The following is a 26,661-nucleotide window of genomic DNA, read 5'->3' as shown; positions in this document are numbered from 1 at the left end:
TTACTTTATTCTCTTCAAGAAATCTTGGCATTTATTTCATGTTTTTTACTCTGACCTATATATTTTCAGATTCTTTCTTTTTTTGCCTGTGTTGCCACTTCCCATCTTTATATTTTTACCTGCCTTTCCTCACTCACATGGATGGTATAAGAAGCTGTATGAAAAATGTGAAAACGGTCTTAAATCTAACCAAGTGATGTTGTTTTCCTGGGAACTCAGGTCCCCATTCAGTAGTGCTGCTGAAATCAAGTTCTGTGTCTGTAGAGGGTCATAAAATTGGTTGCTTTTATAGGCCTGATTCAGTGTGTGTTTGAGCTTCCTGGGTTTTTATATTCCTCACTAAACTCCCCACACACTTCCTGGTTATTTCTGCTTCACATATTCTCCATCTCAGGTCTGTGGTTAACAGAATATGGGTTTCAATTCAGGTGTCCTGGACAAAAGTTTTCCAGGTATAATAATTACCTCGCATTTTATAGATCTGTGAACAAATAAAATACTTTGGAGATGGAGGAATTCATAGAGAAAAGTATCAAGAACTTTGCTGCCGAAATGACAGAGGAAATTCATGGCTCAATACAGATATGGAAAGTGGTTATTTTTGCTAGAATATCTCATATGACAAAGCACTGAAACTTATTTTTGTATTATTTTGGAACACATTTGCTTTCCTTTCAAAAGTTCACCTTCCCAACTAAAACATGTCTAATGGAATTTGTGTCCTTAATCAGAACTAGCATAGTAGAACAGTAATAGTGATCTTTATATAAACCCACATGAATCTCTGCTTTTTGTAGTAATTACTGAAGAGGTACTTGATTAGTATGCAAATACATTCAGATTATCATTCTAAAAGATTTTCTGTTGGGAGTTTTTTGATTGACATTTTGTTATGTGAGTTTTCATAAGAATTTATTACCCAAATCTTGTCTTGTTTCAGTCTACTGCTTAATGCTCAGTGAAAGAACATAATCCAGGTCTGACTGTTTTGGGGTTGGGAGGAGGAAGTTTCAGGGGAAACTTCAAAGATGAGATCAAGTACATGGAACTCTGGGAATTCATACTAACTGAAAAACCTACCAAAACCACCTAAATGAAAGAAAAATACCAGCTGGACTTTTGAAACAGCTTTTATGTCGCTTTTATTGTCAGCCCTAAGTGAAGAAAAAAGGCACTGGCACATTGAACAAGGAATTATTTTGGCCATTCTGGTTTGGGGCAGGTCCTGGGTGACTGTGTAAGGTTTATCGTTGCTGTGCTGCTTTTAAAGTTCCTCCTTCCACTCTCTTTAATAGTGAGATGGTTTCTCCCAATACTTTTTTAAACTGACAAAGCAGAATGGGAAGATTGAGATGGGCAGGGATTTAAAGGCAAAAGAGGGTTAATTACTTCCTGCAAATCCCAAGTTCCTCGTATGCCACTGAAGATATTCAGCACTTTTCACGGCACCTTTTAAGTTTTATGTTGAAAATAGCAAAGAAATGGATTTTAGAGATAAGAATGGCATCTTTGGGGAGCCCAGAAGTCGTATAGAGTTAGCATGAAGGACAAGTCATTCACCTTTAACTCAGTGTGCATTCTGCAATCCACTTAATACGAGTGCTGTATGCAAATTAAGAACTGCTTTGATACAGATCAAAAAATTACATGGATTAAATGCATCATGTAAATGTGTGCAGAATGTCACAGAAGTATATGGAACCCCTTTGCCAGTGGTGGATGTGTACTGCTAAAAACAAAACTGCTCTTAGGTGGAATACGTGATGACAGGGCAGAAATGCTGAAGGAGTCAAAATTGCAGTGGGAAGAAAGGAAACGCTGTTCTTATCTTTCATCTTCACCCACCATTTCTGCAGATGGAAAGATGATCTCCAAAATCTTTTGTCAATGGCTGTACAGGCAAGTTAAGGCAAACAACATAAAATCAAACTGTGCTTTGTAAAAGTTTCTTTGTATTCCCCAGGGATAGGTTTTAAGATTTTATGGAAGGCAAAAATTTGAGATTCTGCTGGGGCTTTTGTTCAAGCATTTAACATCTCTTAGCCCCTTACATGCTGGCACCTGAGCTGAGGGAAGGTTTCTCAGCTGTTTTGGTCTTCTCCCCTGAGACATAACCTGGTGTTGCAGGGCAGGGCATGTTCCCACTCCTCCTGCTTCCACTGGATGTGTGTTGCTGGGATGGTCAGGCTAAAACAAACAGCTTTGGCATCAGCAAGAGTTTTCTTCAGAGGTCAGATTAGCAGCAACCTCTAAATCCTATTTCAGGTTTCTACAACTAAAGGATTTCAGGGAAGCACCTGCCAGGGTTTTTTATTACAGTCAGAATGCACTGGAACTGCCTTTGGAGCTCACTTTGGCTCTCAGATGTTCTGCTGTAATCTTTTACTCAGTGCTGGACTGAGCTGCTGCCCTGGTTGGGTTCTTTGTGCCAACAGGAACTTTGCATGGAGGAGAGGCATTGTTACATTAATTGGACAGGTGCAATTTTAATTGCCTTGAAGTATAAATGTCAACAAACAATAGACAAAATAAAAGCTGAGCAGTCAGGCTGGAACTCAGGGCGAGGTCCTTCCCCCAGAGGGTGCTCAGGCACAGGAAGAGGCTCCCAGGGAATGGGCACAGCTCCAAATGTGAGAGTTCACAGAGCATCTGGACCATGCTCTCAGTGCAGGGGTTTAGTGTTCAGTAATCCTGCAAGGAGCAGGGAGTCACATTTTGATGATCCTTGTTGGTCCCTTCCAACTTGAAATATTGTAGGATTCTGTATATAAATAGGTTGTCATTGGCTTGTACTTGGTTTTACAGTGTTCCTGCTGCCAGAGAGAGCTCTGGAACAAAAAAAAAGAAAAAAAAAAAATCAATGCACAGGCTGTACAGCTTCTGCATCCCCATTTTTCACACCACTGTTAGTTCTAATGTTACTTCCCTGCAGACATGACCTGAAAGCTAAAAATTTACCTAAAAATCATTTACAGCATATCATTTTTGCTAAGCTGAAATCAGTTGCTCTATCTAACTGCACAAAGCACATTATTTTAATGTATTATTTTGGCCTGATGGGCCTGGGTGAATAGATAGCTTGATCTTGAGAGCAATGTTGTCTTAAAGTGAGCTGCACTGTTTCCACAAGGTCACTGGGTTAAAATTCTTCCATACATTTTCCTATTCTGAGCTTTTTTGAAGGAGTGCTTGAGGGGCTCAGTTTGTCTGTTTGATCAGAGTAGAGGGTTAAAGGTCTGCAGATTTTAATGAAGGTCCCCTTTTTGCTTCTAAATTTTTTACTGTACATACCAAGACACAGTTTTTTGCTCTGTGTTTTCTTAAAAATTAGTTACTGCCCCATAGGAAATGCCTAAATGGATATTCTGCATGATGTTTTCCTTATATATATGTAAAATCATTTTATTTTGTCTGAATTATCATCTAAGTTTACTTTGTAATTCCTAAGGGTTATCAGATGATCATTAAATCTTGATTTTCTGTCAGGAAGAATTAATAATCTTGACTTCTGAATGAATTTAGAAGCAATAGGGGATTGGAGTCAAATATTTGAATATCATTTCAGTGTTAAATCAGTTATTCATATTTCAACTTAGGCTTACTGGTAGATAAAAAACAAATTCAATTCATAAATCCTTCTTTGCATTTTAATATTTTGGTTTTTACCCCCACAGCTGGGTGAGGATTGCTGCTCAAGTGTCCTGTGTTTAGATGATAGTTTCATGCACATTCTAGCATAGAATTTATGTAGCCATGTGCATGCATCATATATAATGCTATCTTAAAAATCAGCTGTGTAGAATGAAGTAAGAGTTGGTTTCTGGGTGAACTGGTCAACTTTCAAAATAAGGAAAATTTAAGTAAAGGCAAGACTTCCATATTGTGGCACTGCTTTACTGGAACTGCCACTTGAGAGCCTGTGCTTCTGGTTATTCTCTCTTTTGTGTTTACTGTAAATGGCTGTGGTTTTATTAATTAGTTATTGTTTCACTCCTCAATCACAAGGACCTCTGAAAGGAAAATCAGTGAAGCTACAAACATTTCAGAGGTGCTTGTGGTCTGTTCCTTGGTTTGTGTATTTTTGGGTTGAGGCATCAGTGCCTATAGAGCCATATTGTCCCACACCTTTTATTCTGGTGACAGCTTTTATTCTACTGGCTGCTCTTGTGGACACAGAATATTCATCCTCTCGTGGCCTGGCTTTGTATTCACCAGATACAGGAGGTCATTTCATTCTCTGCTTTCTTGATTCTGGTTTTTTATTTCACTTACACGTGCCGCTGCTCAGCATTTAGTGTCTTCTCTGAATATGTGAAAATGTTTTTCTCATCTCTGGTATTCCAATTAATTAATTTCTCTGCCTAGTTTTTCCTGCTGTGACAGATTTCTGATCAGCTCTTCTAAATGCCACGGATTTATCCCATGGATATTTGTGTACAGATATGCACACAGTGCTCACATCAGAAGTGTACGTATATTCCACATATTATGGACGTGTTTATAGCTTTAGGCTTGGAGTCTTTACGGTGTTTTGAACCCATATGTCATCCCGTCTGTCCTTCGAAAAGAAATAAAATTGCTTGCCTGCATTTTGTTGTTCCTTCTGTGTTTAGCCCGAGCTTGAGGACACAATATTCAGCCCTCAGGGATTTTCTGAATCTAAGTCATGTTTGAGTTTCTCTAGTCCAGCTTCAAAAAGCCATGAACTAAAAGCAAAGTTGTGTTGCGAATTCAATCTGAATAAGTGTTTTAAATTCTAGATCTAATGACATTAATTAATTAATTAGGTGGCAATGAATCCTTTTGTAAATAACAAGCAGGTTTCCTTAGAAGCTACAGGAAATTATTTAGTCAGAAGGTTAAAATCAGCCCTGTTTGCTATCATGAAAGTTAGTTTATCTTATTCTGCTTTCCTGCTGGTTATATATAGTCTTTCCATAAAAATTAATTTTATACTTTCTAGAATAAGAGCTATTTTTAATAATGTTTTACTGATTTATAGGCTTTTTTCCCATTATATCTCTCAGACAAAGGTTCTACCCTGAACAAGGGCTTCCTTGGCAGATGCAGTTTTCAGTTACTCCACAACTCAAGCAAAAAGGTGATTAGGACAATGTACACCAACTAGTTTATTCTTTCCTTGAAGCTGCCCTGTAATTTATTTTGTTTTCAATTTTAGCAAGTGTCATGAAAAGCAGAGCCAAAGTTGCTCGTGCGTCGTGTTTTCAGAGCACGCACACTTGAACGACACCTGTCAATCACTTCAGTCCTTGCAAACACCATCTTTGCTATAAAAGGGCCACAAAAAGTAACGAAACAACACAAAAAAAGCCACCACATCACAAAGCAGTCTGATGGGCTTTTTTTTCTTTTGGTTTCTTCTAACTTCTGAATTTCCTTCTGCTTTCCGTGCTGACTTTTCTCAGTTACATGTCGTTTTCCTCCGGTACCCGCATTCACAAATCACTGACATCTCAAGGGTTTGTCAAAACTTGCTGCTTTTCTTGGAATGTCCTTACTTGCTGTTACAGAGCAGATTCTGTCAGCCTCGTGTTTCTTTGGTGAAGTCCATCAGCAATCTAATTACTCAAATTAAGGAAGCATAACTACGTTTTCCCAGTCTTCCACTTTCCTTCCCCCCCTCCTTCCCTACCCTTGCCCAGCTTCCTCTCTGGGTGTTCTGCTGAAGATGACTGGAGATGATCTCGAGAGCTGATTTAGGGGTTCTATAAACCTGATTATGGCTGTTGTAGTTGTGGATACAGTAGTAATAATATTTCACATCAATTAAATTCTGGGTCATTACTGGTAGTTTTGGGAATCCTACTTGTACCATATCTTCTGAGTCCTCAGAAAGGGGTGAAGATCCCCTATCTGAGTTTTTGCTTTATTTTTTCAATATATGCTGTAGCCTGTGGGCATATGTTAACTATTTTGAGAATGAAGCTAAATAATAGATGTTAATTTATTTTAATTTTGTACAGTTATTTATGAAGAAGTCTCACTGAAGAGTTCTGGCTTAAGCTTTGAACAGATTAGAAATGATAAATTGGCAAAAAAAAAAAGGCCCTTTTCTCTCTGAAACTGGAGTCTTGGCATTTGGAACTGCTAAGAGTGTGGATGTAAATACTAATGACAGGCCAAAAATAACGAATGTTAATACTTATTATTTCTGAATCCCTGACATGTGCTTGCCAAGAATCAGTGAGTTGATAGGGTGTGAGAAATGTTTGAAGGGGCTTTTGGAATTCATCTTGTGCAGCTCCTGCTTGGAGCAGGATTAGCCCCACACTGATGGAGTCAGCTGGGACTTGTCAAAGCAGCTCCTGCAGACCTGCCCAGCTCCTGGCCGCCCCATCCCAGCTCTGCATTCCTTGGGTAGAACACTTTTTTCCTACCATTGAAGCTGCAGCTTTGGGCTGCTGGCTCTTGTTTTACCTTCTGGCTGTGACCAAGATCACTGACTCGGATTTTGTGATTGACCTTCAGGCAGCTGAAGGTTGTTGTTAGATCCCTTCTCTGCCCTTCTCTTCACAAGAGCCAACAAGACCAAGTCCTTCAACCTCTTTGTAGTTCACAGGAACAGTCACCTCACAGGCCACCTGAAAGAAGAAAGTGGGACAAAACATCTTAATAGACTGAATTTTCTTCCTTTCTTACAGATAGAGCCTATATGACATGAATTACTTTGGGGGTTTTGTATGAAAAGTAGATTTTTGCAAAGGCAGGGGATTTGAGATGTAGGAATCAATGATTTTAGTGAATTATCTGCATATGGGCAATATATTAGTATTATAGATTAAATATAAATTCTGTCGGGTGAGAATTAATGTCTGGTTACATCAGTTGTCAATTACAGGCAGGGAGCTTTTTAATTGCCTAGAGCCAGGGTGGATGATTAAGCCGTTTTCAGAGAGAAAGAGGGAAAGACAGCTTAACTTGTGGCTAAACTACGAGGATTAGACCCAGCATATCCAGGGCTAAGTGATTTGCTTAAATGCTGACTCTGTATTTGACCGTGGCTTTTTTAAAGATCCTTACTGAGATTTTCAGCACCACTGAGATGTCCAGGAAATAATTCTGCCAGACATCTATCACTGGGAGGGAGGGAGGGAGGTGAAAAACCCTTATGCTCTTATCCATTCTCATATGCTGCACTGGAAATAGCATTGCTCCTTCTTGTCAGGGGTTGGCTTTGGGAATTTTTGGGTGTTGGAGTCATGATGCAAAGGTCATGCTGCTTTGCTGGGTTAGCTTAGACAAGATTTGGGCTTTTGGAAGGATGCCTGCTTGTTCAGAACAGCCTTCTCTGCCCCGCTCCCAGCAGTGGTACCACCCTTCCATCCACTGCAACACTCACTTTGGTTCTCCCATTTTTCACTTTTCCATATATTCACCTTTCTTTTTCTGGAGTGGCTGGGTTGTTGTAAAACAGCTTGGGGAAAATCAGATTGTACCTGTGGATTTTACTGCTCTGTAAGTGAGCTGTGAAGTTAGCTAATGTTTTCTTTACAAAAATAAGAGTGCAATGCATTTCTTACAGGCTTCCAAATGTATTATTGGGACTTGGTGGGCTGTAAATTACTTTTCTCGGTGCCAAATTGGTGTGAAGATCCTCCCTTTTTTATTTTGTTTTTTTAGAAACCTGAGGGGTTGTTGGTGACACAATTTAATATGCAAAACAGTCTTCTCTCTGTCATGAATCTCACCAGACAGCTCTTGGCAAACTGCAGTTAGGATAAACCTGTTAAATATCCTCATTCACACAAAAATCGTGAACCCCTCATGGTTACTGTTGCTTTGCTTTGTTTTTTGCAAGGATTCTGAAACTTTATATCACATTTCCTTATTACTCCCTAAAGAGTTGGGCACTTAGCAGCAGATTGAACCTTTTGTACTTCACCTTGTGAAGCAGAAATAAATCACTGGAGGTAAAATTATTTGAAAAAATAATTTGATTATGAGCAAACTCAGAAGAAACTGAGACGAACCCAGAGTAACTCAGAAGTGTGCAAAGTCAAAATAATCCGCAAATGTACATAGATATTTCATAATAAAATATTGCAGTGTGCTGGTAATGCCTTACTAAAGTTGAGAGATCTAGTGGAGGCAAATGAGGATGAAATTACTGTTGTCAGCAGCACAAAATGCTCCCCTGATCGCCCCTGCCTCGTCTGCAGGGGATGGCCCTGGACAGGGAGCATCCAGGAAAAATGAAAATTATGTCAGTACTTAAAAATAACTTGTGTGATAATGTATTTTCAGAAAATTTAGAGAGTGCTGGAGCCATATTGCTCTATGTAATTGCCCTAAACCTGACTTCTCTGTTTCAAAAATGCTTTGGGGAAAGTGCTGAAAGCAGTTCAGTATTACATTCCATTGTTTTTTAAAGGAAAAAAGTTTTGGTTCTTCATTTACTCAGTTTATCATAACTTCAATTCTGATACTTTAATTCATTTAAATCAATTTAATTCTTTATTATTTATTTAATTCTTTATTTATTAATTTAATTTTATTGGGTTTTGAGAAATTTTTTGACCTTTATCTTTCTATTCAGATTTCAGATGGCAAAGACGTTTGAAATGCTCTGAGAGTGAGTTTAAAATACTAAAATTTGCTGGATTTAGTAACGTCTTAAGTGGTGTCTTTAGTGGTGTCTTTAGTGGTGTCTTTAAACTGCAAAACCAGAATTGTTTTCAGCTGCTAATCAATGTTCAAAGCCCCACATGTGGCCAGGAATAGAGTGACAACCGTTTTGACTGAGTTATGGCAAAGCTTTTGACTTTCCAGACACCATGCCAGCAGTTATTACCTACGTTAAAGAAAAAGTAGAAATCAGCTATTCGTCATTTTTCCAGTGAAACTTTGCCTGTTAAAAGGCCTAAGTTGGTGTTCCTCTAAAATATACATTTATGTACACATATATAAACTTATTTTAAATTATACAAAGCATTTTTATTTAACTTTTGTGAGGTCCCTTCTGTGACCAGGTTTGTTCATGTGGATGAGAAAGCAGAAGGAAAGGGATGATCTTTTTATAGAGGTGAGGTTTACAGACCTTCCAGCCTGATGCAGGTTTTTTAAAGGCACCCTGCTGTACTTTTCCCGTTCAGACTCTTGACTCATCACCTATTTTAAGGATCTGCTGTGCCCTGAAGGTGTTGTGACATTTACTAATCCTTCCCACTGGACTTTGCAGATATTGTGGCTCTCTCATGCTGTGCTGGACTGGAAGTGCATAAGGCTTGGCTTTGAATTATAACTCAAACCCAATAAATCAAATTGCAGTTAGCACTTTGACTCTTTTATACTGGCATTCCAAGAGTATTTAACTGTATTCTTGTAAAAAAAAAAATTAAAAGGCATCTGAAAATACTTTGCGTACTTAAGAGTATTTCTCTTCCTTGCATTTTTTTCCCTTCTGTACTGAGATATCATTTTCAGCCCTCTGCAAGCATGCTGTTCTGTGAAATAGTTATTTGCCTTAAACTGAGTCAGTAGAGCTCTTGGAATGTAAGTAGCCAGATTTGCATAGTTTATGAAAAAAAAAAAAAGTCTATGTAACAAACTTTGTAGTAAACCTTTTGAAAATGTTTCATCTACAGTTTGCTTTTCTGCTAGTGCTGAGTAGGAAATTCCAAAATCACAGATGTGAATTTCATAGAATTAAAACAACCCCATATTTTAAAAAGTTCCCATCCTCACCAAAAAAGTCTCTAGAGACGGCTTTCTGCATCCAAGGCCTAGAAAACATGCAAGTCAAGTTGTTAAGCTGAAATACAGCCTCTCTTTTATTTACTATTGCAGCTTCTTGCTATTTTCTATTGAAATATTAGGTTGGAAGATTGGAGAAGTTTGCTGACCTCTTTCTGGGTTTTTTGATAAACAGCTGATGAAGCACTTTAAGAGCATCAAAAATGTCTTATTTTTCCCTGTAAGTTTACATAGTTGTTTCCTTGAGTATCCAGTGCAGAAGTATTTGGACAGCAGTAGGAATTATCAAAGTGCAGCAAAGTCTCAGCCCTCTTTTATAGAAAATTCTGTCTAGAACATCTATTTAAAGAGGATACAAACAGAAAAGGTACCATGTCCTTCGATCAAACGTTTAATTCAACAAAATGGGCTTTTCATTGTGAGCTCTGCACTCTGAGTCACTCAGCTCTGTGCACAATGGCCAAGCTGCTCATGGTTTCATTGATTTGCCTTTAAAAGCAAACAGGATCCTTGGCTTTGGGAGTTCTGAGAAAGCACAAGGAAGGGATGGCTGATGGTTAAAAGGCCACCGTGCCCAGTGAATCCCAAATAGGTGTAAACTATTAACACACTGACTTTGTTATTTCTGGAGATGAAACGAGTTCAAGCATGAAAAAATATTCCCTCAGATGAGATAGAAGGAGCTTGTAGTTACAAGTGTTTATATACAGCAAAACGTAATTCTAAAGGACATTACCAGCTTTAGGCAAAAAATATCTGATGGATTAATGTGATTTTAGTGGCACTAAGGATGTATTTTCCTAATCATGTCATCCAGCAGCAAAATTTGTGTAAGTTCCTACTCTCTCCCACCCCAGAGAGAAACTCCTGTTTGTTTTCTTTCACTCAAATTCGTAATTTCCCTGTTTGTATGGTAAAACTAGCTTTGGAGTGGGGCTGTAAACTAGATCTCTAAATGGGAACAAAATTTGAAAGAAAAATAATGTTTATTTTGTGGCACAAAGCATTATTTTTGAGTCTAAAGGTACCTAAGAGGTGATGGGGGATTCTGAAGTCTCTTCCATGTGACAGTGACAAAGATTACCCAGCAAGCCTCATCCTGATTAGCCAGTCAGGTCCTGTGTGTTCAGGAGATGCTTGAGGCCAGGATTTGTCCCCAGATGACTTGCTCGTTTTTGCACTCTCAGCAGTGACCTGTTCTGAGCCTGTTCTGCTCTCTCAGACACAGCCAAGCTCCCCTTGCCTTATCCTTTGATCTTGCTTCAGTCTGGAGGAGAGTGGAGAGCAGAGTTTAAATTCCAAACTCTTCCTGAGCATCTCTATGAGAGGTGGTGTTGCTGCTTCCCCTGCAGCCCAGGTGAATGGGAATATCCTTCTTCAAGCTTTCCATTCCCATGGGTTGTGTGAGCTGAAGGAGTGGCCTGGCTTCATCCCACTGTGCCAGGAGAGAAGGACTCAGCGAATGTCTGACTCGTCTTGGTCAGGATTTGGAGCAGCACGTTAAATAACACTCCTCAGATGCAAGCATTGATAAATAAAACTATTTTGAGCTATTTAGGGACACCTTGTTGCCCTCTCCCAGCAGTAACTGCCTCTGGACTTTCATTCTTTATATGAACATAAAGGGTCAAATTCTGCTTTATGTGAGCACGGGGTTCGCACGTTGAATCATAATGGAGTTGTCCGTGCTCAGCCAAGAAAGAAATTAGACTCCTAAGTTCTTCAAAGTTATTATATTTTACCTCAGAGCCTGCCATGTGTAGTCCAAATTACTTTCTTGTATGAATTATTTTAATAAGTAACAGCTTCACATTCACATAACCTGCACATGCAAATAATATAGATTAAAAGTCACTTTCAGGATCAAGTTATTCTCAGCTGGGGTGTGCAGAGAGGTAACAGGGGGTGGTGAGATCATCTTGCCAGGCTGGAACAGGGGCTTTTCTTTCATGTTCTCTGGTAAAATGCAGATGGGCACAGAAGACCGTGGCCTGTGCCAGCCAGTCATACAGGAGTGATGTAGTTTTAAGTTTTCTCATAGCATATTCAATTCCATTTAAATATTGCAAAGTGCTGAATTGTAAATGTTAACCTAGCCATGAATAAAAAATGCTGGTATTTTATTTAATCAAAAAATAATTATGGATATTCTGCCTTTATTGTATTATTTAAAATATTTCATTTTACATGTAGGCTACAAGTTATTGCAGAGTGGGTTTTATATATATATACATTTATAGATAAAGAGAACTTTTTTCTGATGCATCAAAAATACAGGAGACTGACTTTTGCAGGCTACAAGGAATATTGTCATTGTCTGGGCATGGAGAAAAACTAGTTTACATGAACCAGGAGGAAATACTTGCTTTTCAGGAGTGTTAGCCAACTCCTGTTTTGGAAGAATTTCTTTTTGAGCAAGGAGAGCTTTCCCTTTCCTCACTGTCTTTGAGCCCATTACTTTCATGCTCTATGCAGACACCAAAGCAGTTGTGCATGGGAGATGTGGCTGCAGTGTTGGAGCTGCTGACAGAGGAACGAGCAGTGCAGGTGGGCTGATCCTGGCGAGGCGAGCGCGTCCCTATGCCGCTCTTTAATAAAATCTTGGAAGGAATAGTGGGAAGCTTCCCCTTTGACTTTCATCTGTCAGCTTTTGAGTGTAACTTTGGGAAGGAATTGGTATTGACTTCTATCAGGCAGTTTCGGAGAGGAGGTGAGGAGCCTTCTCTCCTGACTTTGTGTGTTTTGTCAAATCGAATCCTTCCGTTTGAAGTGCGAAGTGAAGGCTGATGTCAAGAAGTGCCTTCAGCACAAGCTGGTGCTGGTCTCTGGCGACTTCCTTCCTCCTTGAAAGTATCAGACTGGATGGGGAAGTGATGGCAATGTGGCTGGACAGAAACATGTTTAGTGCAGGCTCAGCAGCCATTCCAGCTCATTAGTGGGGGGAGGCGAGGGGCAGGGGACCACTTGGGTGTCAGCCTGATTCTTTTAAGGACAAGTGCAGTGGGATGAGAGGATGCGAACTTCGGGGCTCCCTGTGTGCTTCAAGGTCAGAACCTATTACTGTCTTTATCTCCTTGTCCTGGTTTGTAACCTTACAGTCAACTCACTTTCAAAGCAAGTACAAATTGTAGGAGTGGAAGTGTTAATAGGGGAGCTGGGAATAGGACATTTTGGAAGCCATTTTAAATTACATTATTGATGAAGAATACAGGGTATTAGCATCTGACAAATCTGTTTAAAATGTGAATACGTGTTTCTTGCAGTGTCACACGCTTGTCCTTAGCAGTGAAATAGTAGGGACAATTAAAACAGGGAAACACATCTTTCACATCAGCAAATCTGTCCTCTCTGACGTGAAGTCTTTTATAGTAGAGGCTCTACTTTTACTTTTGGACAATTACTAAAAGTGGGTGTGCAGTCATGAAAGAAGAATCACAACCTCTGTGTTGCAAGATTTGGATTCTCTCAGTGCTGAAGCAGATAATTCATATACTCTCTGAAATTTGCTTCACCCTTCTGATTCATAAGCTAAATCTTTTCACTATACAGGGGAGGTTACAGATGAGAGGTTCAAGGGAAAACATACCTGAATAAATGTAGTTTTATTGCCATGGATCTTTCTTTCTTTGTTACTGTTACTTAGTCCTGACCTTGCTGGATTCGACATCATATCACGTGTCTTATTCTATTCTTGAGTTGTTTTATGAAGTACTTTCTTTTGTCTCATTTGGCTTAAAACAAATCGTACGTTCATGTCCTAAATGTTTCACTAGTCAGAATAATTAAGTTGATCAGGTCTGGGAGCATTGGAAGGAAAATAATAGGGTCATTGAAGCATTCAGGCTCTAATGGGAACCTGAGTTCATTCAGATATCAAGTCTAATAATTGCTTTACACCTGTACACACACTCCCAGTGAGCGAGTTCACATGAAAGCTTTAGTGGTTTCCATACTCTGTTTCGAGGGAATATTAGTTCTGTTTTTAAAACACTAAGTTGTTTTGACTTTTTTCAACTTCGTTCTTGTTTTTATATATCAGTTGTAGCTTAGCTGATTACTCCTCTTTATGCACTGGGAAATATTTTCACATGACAATCTCTTATTAAAAGCATGATATGATTAATGTATTGCAAATCAGATTTAATAGCAATCAGAAAACTGAGAAGACTGTCATCGGGGTTTCACTGCTATGAAACAATTTATTAGCCAATTTAAATGCACTGTATACAATTTAACAGTATTCAAAGGCTGGAACTGAGTTTCTACGTGATTATGTGTACAGCACAGCAGAAGGATTGTCGGGATATTCATAGCCATGATTGCTCCTTGAAAAAGCCAATTTCATAAGAATGAGGTAAAAATCAGTATTACTTTGTAAGATTTTGTGGGAAATGAACCAATAATTATAACTCCTCAGTTTAGCTAAATTCTGTGATAAATCTCCGTGAACGCCGGTGGTACAGACTGTCACAAAAATTTGAGGAAATTTTGTCACAATCAAGAATAAAAAATTACTGCCTAGGAAAACGGCAGCAATTCTTAGCAGGTTTCAGTCAATTCCAGCCTCAAATGCTGGTCACAGTGGTGCTTGTTATTGGAGGGGATTTGAACTGATGCAATCGTTCCTCTTCATCTTCTTTTTATTTTCCCACCTTTATAAGTTTACTTCTCAGCTGAGAATTCAAACTGAAAAAGAAATGGGAAATGGCTGTATATGTGCCTGCATTGTACTGACATGAAGGCCTATTTTTCTCTGTAATTTTAAAGGCCAATTACCCTTGGAGGAAAGGAGAAAAATAGATTGATTTGTCTTGTAACCCCTGAGGCAGGCATGTGTTGTCTCCTGCTAAGGCTTTTCCATTGCAACTCTTGTGGAAGAGCTTTCACTGCACATCCCGAGTGGTGCTATTAACAAAGAAAGCAAAGTTAAATTAAAATATTTAATAGATCATTTTAAGGTTTAGGGATTCTTATCTTACTGGGCCAATTCTTTCTTTGTTTTTTGGGTTGTTTTGAAATCTTAAGGCCCAGAGTAAGCAATTGTAAAATTTACTTTAAACTGATTACTTGAAAATAGGGTTTACAAATCCATTTTCATCCTACAAATACTAAACTTCATCTCTAAATAGGGTAAGTATTTATTTCTTTATTGGAATTATGATACAGATGGCCAATATCCTCAATTCTGGTTGCAGAAGTGTGACTTTTATTGTGCTGCCATGCTGTAATGACTGTGGTCACAGCTGGATTGCGCTGAGCTGGTAAATGTCATCACACATGCCACTTAGCATTAAAATGTCCCACAATATTCCATTTTAAAGCATTTTTGTGTCTAGCACACAGGACATAAACAAATGGGTTTTCTACTGGTGTTCTGCATTTTCATACGACTCAAAGGCTACAATTAACAGTGCCCAGCAAGCTGGGTCTGAGTGGCAGCACAAAGATTAGACGTGTCTTTGTTCCCTTTTAATCTGAGTAAAACTCTTTTGTGTCAGGGCTTAAATTCTTTAACTCTCTGTATTTTAGACCTGCTTCTGTAGTACAGCGCTTGTGGGTATTAACAAATCTATTTAGCAAGCTGAAGAGAATCCAAACAGCCACATATCTTCTCCACGAGAAATGGTTCATGCAGAATAGTCTGGAAACCTTAAAATGAAGGTGCTGTGTGTTACCTAAATGACTTCACAGCTTTGAAGCCACTATTTATGAACAGAACACGACACTCCTGACTCCTGCAGATAACTCAGGAGATGTGTGTTGCTGCTTTTTACCTGAGGAGGAACCATTCAGTCTTCAGAGACGTCCTTTTAAGTGCTGCAATTCTCCTTTGTGCTTTTTCCTCCTCCTTATTTCTTCTAAAACCTTTTCCTACTCCTTAACGCCTTACAGGTCAATATATCTGTAAATATCCCGGTAACCAGGCCAGGAACGTATTTTTTAAATTATTGTAAGGTCAACAAATGATGCCTTTATAATTAATGTGTTCAGCTGCGCTATCTTGATTTTGGGGGCTTTTAAAAAAAAAAAAAAAAAAAGCAAACACCAAAAACCTGCTCTTTCTTTGGCCTAAGGGTAAGTTCCTGTTTCTCAGTCATAACATTTATAAACCCAGGTTACCACTCAGCTTTCACGTGAAAGTCTTGACCTAAACCAAAATAAACCAGGATTTATAGAATTTGACCTTACAGCTCCAGGGTTTGCTTGAAATCTCAATGTTTTCTTTGAAACTGATGCTAAAATAACCTTTTTAGCTGCCATTTAAGTTTGATTGTCAAGAATTTGAGACTCTGTTTAGCAAAAAAAAAAAAGCTGAGAACGGGAATGTTGGACCTCTCGATCTGCTCTCATTTTTGGTTACACAAATATCAAATCCAAGTGAATGCCAGATGCCCCAGTGTGATGGTCATAAAGGGTCTGTGTAGATCAGATTTTGCCAGGCATGTGTAGGGTGCCTGTTTAGGTTGAAATAAGAGTGGATTGAATACTTAACAATTAATAAAAAACATATTAACTGTACAATTTCCCTTAGCCCAGTTAGAAAAGTGTTTTATTTGCTTGTTTCATCTCTTGGCAAGAACAATCTCTTGAAAAGAGCTATTTCTGAACTATTTTGGCTCTATTTCTCCCATAACTGATTCTTACCTTATTGCTATTTTTTTTCTATATAGGCCATACATTCTGAAAGATCAATTTGAAATCAGATGTTACAGAGATGGACTGAATCATAACAGAATTGAGGTTAGGAGAGCCATTTTCTCTCAAAAAGGGTTTTGCTCCAGACAGCAACAGCAGTTTTGAAGCTCTTAATTTCCTTTCCTGGCTTTTTCTCAGCTGGGATCCCCAGTAATGTCAGAGGGACAGGCCAGGCAGTACCACAGGCAGTGCTGAGCTGCTGAAGAGTGCTAGGTATGGATGGACTTCCCTGCTGGTTTACTCTGGACCAGTTCTGCTTCTGCCTTAGGTTCTATCAATTCCATTTTCCAAAAAGATTTACCTTTCATTTTTGGGAAGCTAAAGCTGATGAAGGTGCCTGCAGTCCATAAAGGAAAATAATAATAAAAATAGTAATAATAATAATAATAATAATAGTGGGTTTTGTCCAGGGTTGTTCCTTCAAGGAGTTAGTAATGTGCTGTTACAGCACATGAGAAGTTGGCTTTGGTTTCCCCTGTGCTTGGGTAGCTCAGGGAGAAAACTGGAGGCTACCCAGGCTCAAGTGAGTTGAATTTAACCTAACTTGTCACAGTTTTAATCAATGATACTAGAGAGAAAATATTTAGTTGTCCTGATCAGAAAAAAGTGGCACTTGTAAAGCTCAGGTTTTCACTTTTTCCTGTAGAGTAAATGCCAACATCATCATTATTACAGATGAACTGTTTGATCCTTGGAATCCATCTGTTGTGACAGTTCATCCATTTAAAACTTACTTAAATTGGTAATTTACTCATTTCTTCTGTAATCATTCCATACCTGTAGGAAATTGTCTTGCTCTTCTGACTGTTTTCCCTGTTTTCTATGGCACTTGCTGCAGTGCTTGGGACTGCATGAGTATTTTTCCTCTGGTTGCTCATGAAAACAAGATGTGTTTCAGTAGGATTTCCTAGTGAACAAGATTTTACATGAATGAAGAAATAAATGTTTGATGTAAAGGCTTTCATTGATTCCCAAAGGCACGGGCCATACAAATTCCCTTACAGTGTGCATTTCTGTCTCTTTTGCATAGTCAAAACTGTTTCAAAAAGATGAGATTTTAAATATATTATTAATTGCTGAGAATTTTCAAGGCAAGTCAAACCAGTACCTCCTTTCTCTGAGCACTAAACAGCTTTTATTATTATTGTCAGCTGTGGAAAGGTCAATTCTTTCACCTTGGGGAGGTTATTCAGGAGGGGAAAAAGGAGCCAAGTAAGGTACCAAGCCCAAGGCAACAGTTTGTAATACATTTATAATTTTAATATCAGGACTGAGAGATAATGATGTAAGAGAACTTTATTTCTTGTTACAGGATAATGTGAATTCCAATTAGGTACCTTTGAGGTATGGTTTTATAGACTCTGTCTTTTCCATTATCAGGTATCTCAGTGTCATGACCAGTCCATTTGACTGCACAACATCTATATTATTATTAGCATTGATTGCTCATAAAAAATAGGGTTTATAATTAGGAGAGCATAAAGTTACTACCTGGAAGAGTGGATAAGAAGAAAATGAAATGAAAAAGTGACTTAATCTTAGTACTGCAGTTTGCAAAGTACCATTTATTTTTCTCCTCCTGTAACTGAGTTCTATGTTGGTAACAACCACTGAGTTAATAAATCTGTGGCAGCTATTGAGACTTCTCGTTTAATAACAGAGCTAATGGAGGAGCATTAAGGAAAGGAGAAATACATTTTGCAGGGTTTATTCCCATCTTGGTACTATGCTGAGTGCAAGACTTGAGCAAGGAATTGTTTTTATAACAAAGTCCATCTATTGCTTCCAGTGGGGGTGCAAAGTTTGCATGGTCACCATTGCATTCCAGGGTTATGTGTACTAAAAAGGAACTGCTGATTTGATTTCTCAGCATTTAATTTTATATTTACTTCATTTTCATCTGATCCAGCTAGCTAAAAGACAAAGGTGAATTTGTGATACAAAAATCTGCTTTGTTTTCCATTTTAATCCTTCACTGTTCTACCTTTCGCTGCTCTAAGAAAAGATCCATTCAGCAGATTGAGAGGCCACTTTTAAGGTCGTGTGTTCACTTCAGAGATAGATTATAATGTCTGTAACAGGAGCAGCGTGGGTGTGCCTGCTTGTAAAAGAAATGGACTTCTAAGATTAAAGTGAGAAATAACATTTTCTCCCCTGTGGGTGGGGTTAACCAGTAGGCCTGGCTGGTACACACAGAACCGATTACCGTGTTTTCTAGTCGTGTTTGCATGTTTCCAGTGTACACCTGAGCCTTTGGACAATGATTTTTTACTTCATTTTAACTACTTTTAACTTACTCTTATTTTCCCTCTCCATCCCCCCATAATACAAGGAAATAGTTTTACCGTTTATTGATGTTATAGTTAATTTTATGCCAGAATAGTCAGTCATGTTTAGAAGCCAGACTTGCTTTGTGTTGTATTCAATGTGGTCTGTTACATAAAAAAGGTAAATACAGATGTTGGAGATAACTGAATGTGCATGTGGAAAGTGATATAAATTTAATGATTTTTCAAAATTCTTGCTCAAGTAACTTGAAATGCCAGCCCAATCTAGTTTCATATCTAATATGAAACCCTTTGTTCTAACTTAACACATAGGTATTAAGGAAATACTTTGTTATTACCTGAAGAAGGAAATGATATTGTTTTATGATTTTGTTTTGTGGTTTTGTGTTTTCCCAAGGTCCCAGCCCAGTTGTGCAATTACAGGAGAAGTTGAACTGTCACTTGCAGAAAATGTTTGTCTCTACTACGATGGAAAAAAACTGAAAGGAGAAAATAAATTAAAAAAAAAAAAAAAACAGAAACAAAACAAAAAACCAAACAACGACAACAAAAAACCCCACCAAAAAGCAACAGTTCTTAGACTTTCTTAATCTGTTTTTAACCTGTAGAGTTGATGGGCTTGAAATTTTATCAAGAAATAGTCTGGTGTTGAAGGCACTTGTCCCCACTGAGAGCAGGTATCACTGGACTCTTTAGTCTTGGAGGAGCGGCAGCACATTTGAGTTGATGACTTCCCTTCTTTTGTGCTGTAATTGCCAGTGCTTAGTGACACTGCAACCAGTGGAGAGATTTATTCCCATGCAAAACAGATTGACTTAGGGTAATTTGAATACTTTATGCATGGCTAGATTCATTAGGAAAAGGAGGCAAGGCAGAACTATAAAAAGAACTAATAATCTTGCTAAAGGAGCCGTTAATTCCCCGTAGCATTGGAGACACTTCCATTGAGCAGGGGAAAGAGAGCCGTGCAGTCTCCATGGGCAGCCTCTGTTCTTTGTCCAGAATCAGATCACAGAGATGACTTTCTTTGTCTTATTTAATTGCTTGGCCCGTTTCTGGCTTTGCTGGGTTAGAGCGGAGTGTGCAGTGACTGAGGTTGGAAGGGACCTCTGGAGGTCACCTTGGCCACCCCCTCTGCTCGGGCTGGTTGGCTTGTCCAGGACAGGGGTGGATATCTCTGAGGATGGAGACTCCACAACCTCCTGGGGCAGCCCATTGCAGTGCCCAGTCCCCTTCCCAGTCAGGAAGAGTTTCCAGGTTGTGTTTGTACCCCCAGACGTGTTGTGGTCCCAAGCTCTGTGCCCAAACCTCAGCGTGGCACAGGCTGGGGTGGGCTGGGCAAGCAGAGGGAGCTGAATCTTTGGGAGAAGCTGAGGAAACCTGAGTGCCTGCAGTGTGCCTGGCAGATGTTTTGCTTCTGAAGTGACTTCTTTATGATATTCCAGTCCTATGGAAAAGTTCCAGGAGGATTTTGGGACATCCTGGTGCTGCAGCAATGTAGGGACTGAAGTGATGCAGAGCAGCACCTGAACGGGACGTGAGGGAAGAGGATAAGGCAAGGTCAAAAGGAAGCAGCCACCAAAAAAACCCCAAAAAAACCCAAAAAGTTTGCATGGCAGGAACTCATTGTGAAAAAGAAAGATGCAAACCTGCAGAACTCTAAGTGGGGGTTAATCTTCTGTCCCTGTGTGTGTGTGTGTGTGTGTGTATTCACTGCTTTAAAATTTTATTGTGAAGGCATTTAGGAGCGTGGCTGGTACTTGGTGATTGTTTTCCTGTGATAGAGACATATTTATTATTCATTGCAGTAATTATTAAGTAATATTTTATACTAAAAGTTGTTCACATTGCACAATCAGGAAATGCTTAGGAAGTGGCTGATTTAATTGTTCTATTTTTAACTCTCTACCAAATTACAGTGAGCGGTGTTTGGGCTTTTAGACTTGGAGCATCTCCCAGGTTTTCACCACTGCACTGGTCAGTGCATTCCCATGAAACTTGAAATGTATTTTTCCAGAGATTCTGTGCATAAATTATTTATAAAATTTGAAAGATTTTTACCCAGAATATTATTTATTGTGTGCTGTTTCCAAGGGGACTGTGTTTCAGGATTCTCCTAATGCTTTTATCACCCAGCTTCTCTGATCAAGAAAGTAATTTATTGCTGATTGCAGAATCTTGAACTCAGTCTGGCAGCTGCAGTGTGAAACTTCTCTGATCCAGTCTCCTACTTACTTATTTACATATCATTCGGAATGATTTTCAGGGCTGTTTGAAAACCTCTTGACATTGCATTATCCGTGTTTCAAATCTCGTGGTGATTTGTTTTTTCCTCTCTTTTTGTTACAGATAACAAACGAGTAACTTTGGAAAGGTCTCGTTCTCGACACAATGGAGCAATTGCAGCTGTATGATTCTTCTGATGCCAAAGAATTAATGAATTGTTTTATTTACAATGAAATGGATATGCTTTGGAAAGAGTTTATCATCCAAATTGGCAATGATCATAGAGGAATGCTGGTATTGATTAAATGAGACGGTGTAAAAATATGTAATTTTAAAGCTGTTGCTAAAAAAATCCACATACTGTATCTTATTACCCCAACTACCAAGATCTGTAAACAGTGTTAAACAGTAGGGTATATATCTTATTTTCTTACGTTCTTTCTCTTTTTTTGCCCCCCTTTTTGTTGAAGCTGGCAACTCACATGAAAGGAGTTGGGGATTTCTAGGTTCTGTTTTATATGGGTAAGAAAATACAGTTCTGTTGGAAGAGTACAGCCGTGGATTCCATTTGCAGTTCTGATTTGAACATGAAAGGAAAAAATAATAAAATTGTATGTTAATAAATTCAGAGATGAGCTGGTCTACATTATCAGAATCTTTTTTGTAACCATAAAAAAGCAACACATAGCCCCAGTGAGGTTGCTGAAAACCTTATCTCAGTGTAAAGCCTGGTGGATTCAGCTGTTTTAGCTGCCAGTAGGATATACCACATATCTACACTTTTGGTGATACGATGATGTGTAGTTACTTATCACTGCTAAAAAGAAAAAAAAAAAAATCAAATAAAACAGAGCATAGGATTTTTCCAAAATGATATCAAGGGCAGAATATGTTTTTAACTGTATCTAAGGTGGGATTTTTCTAATTGTGCACTTATATATTCTTTATAAAGATATTTGGGGGAAAATATGATTGTCCTGTTTTGATGATGCTAAAATTCCTGTGTGTAGATTTTTAGAGACAAGCTACATCATGAAGTTTTTCAGAACTGCCTCTGAGTTTTTCCTCCGTTTCTCAGGTAAAATATGTAGCGGGATCGCCACTGGTGGATTTTAGTGCTGAGAGTTTAGCAGCTAACAACAAATTTTCTACCTGGAGCACTGGCTAGCAGTGACCAATGACTGCAGCAGGCTGATTTTTGGGAAGCTCCTCCCATTCCCCTTTGTGTCCAGGCCCTTGCACTGCAGTTCCTCAGGTGAGCAGCCAGCTGAGCAGCTGGCACTTTGTTCTGCCACTCCCTGGGGAGCCCCGTTGTCCCCAGGGGAATGTCCAGCCTGGCTGGGGTCAGGCCAGGCTGCACCACCCCGTTCACTGAAGGTCCACCTTGATGGGGTGGAGGCTTTGAAGTGGAATTCCAGTGGATCTACTGCATAAGTTGCTGAGCTATGATGTTTTTTAAAGAATCAGGATGCTCTGTAGTAGCTGGCACTTGTTCTCAAATTATTAATGCGTATCACTGATTGGTGAAATTATTATGAATACTTTTGTTGCCTGGTGTTATGGGGAACTTGGGGTTTTTTTTAGTGTTCTGTAAAGACTGTTTGGAAGGTGAGGTGTCACGTGGTTTCTGTGCACACACTGCTTGCTCTGGAGGTTTGCTCCTGGGGCAGTGGATCTTTGCACTACTGCTTGAGCCAAGCATCTTTGTACAGTAGATTTTTTGCTTCTCTGGTGAGATACTCTTAAAACTATCAGACTAGTTTGGGATAAATTCTCACAATTTCAAACTACATATCCAGTTATTGTAAGAAAAGATACAGCTCCTTTTCAATCTAGTATTGAAATTTTTTTTTTTTTTCTTCAGAACTTGTCTTCAAAGAATACAGGGGGTTTGCCCATAGCTCTAAACATAGGAATACCACTGAAGCCTAGTGAAATGCTTGCTGTCAACTAAATACTCTCCCTAAACTGTTTGGGGGTTTTAGTAACAAACTGAAGAGTTGTATGGTACTTCAGGAAAAAAAATAAAACCAAAAAAAACCAAAACAAAACAAAAAGGAAAAAAAAGCATGCAACAGGATTCTGTCTCCTTGTTTATTAGTAAGAGCTAAAAAGAATTATATCCTGTTTTGTGCAAGGTCAACATCAGCCTTATATTGAAGCATTGCTTCTTTAAATGGAACTATTAAATTTACAGTTATAAAAACGTGCTTAATGTACAAAGCCAGTTTAAAGGATTAGGTTCATAATGTCTCTATAAATCAATAGTGTCTTAGAATTCCGATTTTGAAATTAGCATTTTGCTGGGATTTACAAGTATTGGTATAATCTTTGTAAGTGAAAACTCAAAAGCTCTCCACAGAATCTTTATACGATAGCAGTAATTATTAGTGCACAAGTTTTTTCATTTCCATGGGTTATATTTGTTTGGAAAGCTCTGTGAAAGCTGGCTGCAGATTTTCAACAACCAAATCTTAGGAAAAAAAGGCAAATCCGAAATAACAACATCATCTGATGCTTCTATTTTACTACTATTTTTTTCATATTTGAAACATTTATATAATTTAATGGACATATCTGTTAGAACAAAAGTGTCTTTCAAAGGAAAACTAGTTTAGAAGATAATTTATGTAAATATAGGGTGCTCGTATTTATGAAGTCTAAAATATTTTCTGAAATTGATGCTGGTCACTTTGTCTTTTGATAGTTTTTCAGTCTATATTAAATTGCAGATATTTTTAATGTTTTTATTATTGATCTAATTTTCAGAGGTGTCACATGTTTATCTAGAAGTGTAGAAGAGTAGCACCTTTTTCAGAAATGCACTTGCCTTATTTTCTAATTTTAAAAAATGAAATATATCAGTTAAATTATATTTGTATTCAAAGTAATCCCAGAAAGAAAATCACTGGAGGGTTCATACATAAATTTCTTGCTAATTATGTTTCACTCTCTGTCCTCTGAGACATTACGTTAACAATATACCAGCACATCTGTTTGCATTCACATTTTACCAGTTACAAGTACTGAGAGAGTTTTTTTAATGATGTTACACTGTTTACATTTCTTAGCTTATTTAAGAGGAAGATAATTTTACCTTTGCGATGAATTGAACTAAATCTCCAAATGTCATGGGAACGAAATGTTTCAATCGTACACAAATATACCTATCTGTTGCTGAAATCCTGGCTGTACAGATCAGAAATGTAAAGGCACTGGTCTCCTTTTGCTCCAGTTTTATGCAGTTTACTGAGAAATCAAGTGCAACACGGTCTGTCATGTATGTTTGTCTGTGATTCAGCAGGGAGCCTTTCCCAGCACACCGGTGATGTTTGTGTTAATCCCATCAGAGACCAGAGCTAGAGCCAAAACAGGGTCAGTGCCCCACAGTGCACTGGCAGACAGCTCCAGGGAGCATTCCCAGGAACACTGTTGTCGTTTGTTCTGGTTTTAGCTGACTCTGGTCAGTATGAGAAACGTGATCTAAAATTATCTGTTCTTCTTGAGAATTCAGATACAAGAGCGTTCCCATAGTTCCCTTCTGTAATATGCAAATAATCATGAATATCTGTATATTTTTGCATTTTTGTGTGTGGTATATGTACTACCTCAGACAAATGCTGTAAAAAACATAGTATTTTCATGGTTTCTATCCAAGCCACAATTCATTAGTAACCTACTTTAAATTCATCCCACAACACCCAAAACTCTGAGAATCCGGCTGAGTTTTAGGTTTGGCTCTGGAAATCCTCCTATAGCTTTTGTTAAGGAAACTTTGCAACGTTCAGCTTTTGCATCCCTCAGGCAAATCCTGCTTTGATGGGTGACTTTAGTCCTTCCTACCCTGATGAATGATCTAGCTAGTAAATATTTAAAGCTGGTAATAGTTCTGTGGGAGCAAACTTACCTATGTATGTAAATTGCTTCTTTTCCATTAAACCAAGGCTTGGCTGAGTTCTACTTTGCTGTTTGCCTTCCAAGTGCTGCAAGGTCGGGCAGGACAAGTGCTCAGCAATGTCCAGCCCACCTCTGATGTGCCATACTGTACTTGCAAGTTACTCATTTTTAAATAAGTATTGTAAGAAACCTCTTCTTCCGCGGTATCTCCACACATGCCCACGCATGCACATAAAATGTAAATAAAAAATTTTTAGAAAAAAATCAAAGCAGATGCAGCCAAATGCCTCAGCTTCAGGTGTCTCCAGGTCACATAGTGCTGTTTTTGTGCTCCAGGGGGGGAGTTGTGTGAGCCTGTGCATTCTGCAGTCCTGCAAGCACCCACTGATGTCACTGGGAGAGTGGGAAAGGAGAAGGATTTGTTCTTGGAGTGCTTTTAGCACTGTTTGAGGTGATACATATGCCACAGAATGTGAACAATAACCTATTACTGGTCATTCAGTCTGCTGTCATGCACCATTTGATTTCCCTTTTGGAAGTCATAGGACTCCTGATGCCAAAAAAAAAAAAAAAAAAAGATAAAAAAAGGTGACAAAACTCATGCATTTCTATTTTTTAAACAGCTCTGTGTTTGTATGTAATGTTTAAAATAGGAATTTGATGAAATCACAGCCTGGCCATTGTTAATCCATGTATTCTGAAAACTGTAATAAAGATATACATAACATGATTCTGGTAGATGCACCAATGTTTTACTTGATTATCATGATTATTTCCTGTTGAGTACCATCACCTCAAAGCCTGGGTTTGCTGTATAAAATTGTCATGCTGAAATTACATTCCATTTTAGCTTACTGTCACTTCATGGGTTTCTGTCTTTTTTTTCCTCTGAGGTGTCAATTATACTTGACTTGTGAATTTGGGGAAAAAGGTGCCTTTTCCAATGAAGGGGGACTTTAAAAACCAAATAATCAAAAAAAAATACATAATTTAAAAAAAAAACAACATTAAATCATGGTGATACCATTTAATTCTTACAAAAATGCCAATAAAGGGGAATCATTGAACAAATCCGATGGGTCCATATTTATTTTAAGAGGCTGGATTTCAGTATAGAATTTTTAAGACAGACACACAGTCAGACAGCTATTGTTGATGTTTTCCAAATTATTTAATTCATTCCCAAAATGGTCTTATCAGAACAGAAACTCGACAGACTCTTGCCCTCAAAATTGTGTATTGCACATTAAACAAGTTAATGATGTCACCAGAACAGACTGAACTGCACAACAGTATAGAGAGAGAGCACTGAATCTTACTTAAAATTCTAATTGGATTTAACCCTGATGAATATGAGCAGCCATGTTGATACAACCCTCCTTAAGTAACTTTTGATATGTGGAAAAGATGTACCCAGGGATGGTCAAAGGCACCATTTTATTTTTAATTAACTGAATTACAGTCGGAATGCACTATTTGATACACGAGGAAGCAGTGGAGGTTTATTTTCTTATGGGATCAACACAAAAAAAAATGAAAACTTCTAAATGCCAGCTTGAAATGTAAATTCTCTGTCCTGATTAAGGAAAATGTAGTAATGCTGTCCTACATACACCATATTCTTGTTCCTTCTTTTTAGGTAAATGTTTTTGACTTTCTAGTGTGGGAGTCAGGGGTTCCCATCATCCTCCTAAAGCTTTTTGCCTTTGGGTGATTGCAGGCGGACTTTGTCCTGAAACAAACAGCAGGTGCCTCCCTGGATGGAAATTGTTTCTGTTCCTCCCACACATGCCTGAGAAATCCTTCGTGAACTTAAGGTTCATGGCAGGGTGTGGTGCTC

At 38.5% G+C, this 26,661-nt stretch overlaps 1 protein-coding gene across 4 annotated transcripts in view; it reads left to right on the top strand.

Moving 5' to 3' along the window:
- Nucleotides 1-25,681, top strand: part of DIAPH2 (diaphanous related formin 2) — a 184,345-nt gene extending 158,664 nt beyond the window's left edge. For all 4 annotated transcript variants that reach the window (XM_048318375.1, XM_048318376.1, XM_048318373.1 and 1 more), the window contains one exon: nucleotides 21,048-25,681. In XM_048318375.1, coding sequence (XP_048174332.1) covers nucleotides 21,048-21,112 — 65 coding nt within the window. In that variant the 3' untranslated portion in view covers nucleotides 21,113-25,681. The remainder of the gene's footprint in view (nucleotides 1-21,047) is intronic.
- The last annotated feature ends 980 nt before the right edge of the window (nucleotides 25,682-26,661 follow it).

This window comes from Corvus hawaiiensis, chromosome 14 (genome assembly GCF_020740725.1).
Source record: "Corvus hawaiiensis isolate bCorHaw1 chromosome 14, bCorHaw1.pri.cur, whole genome shotgun sequence".
Taxonomy (NCBI): domain Eukaryota; kingdom Metazoa; phylum Chordata; class Aves; order Passeriformes; family Corvidae; genus Corvus; species Corvus hawaiiensis.
The sequence above is the reverse complement of the archived record's forward strand: the minus strand, read 5'-3'. Positions and strand labels throughout refer to the sequence as shown.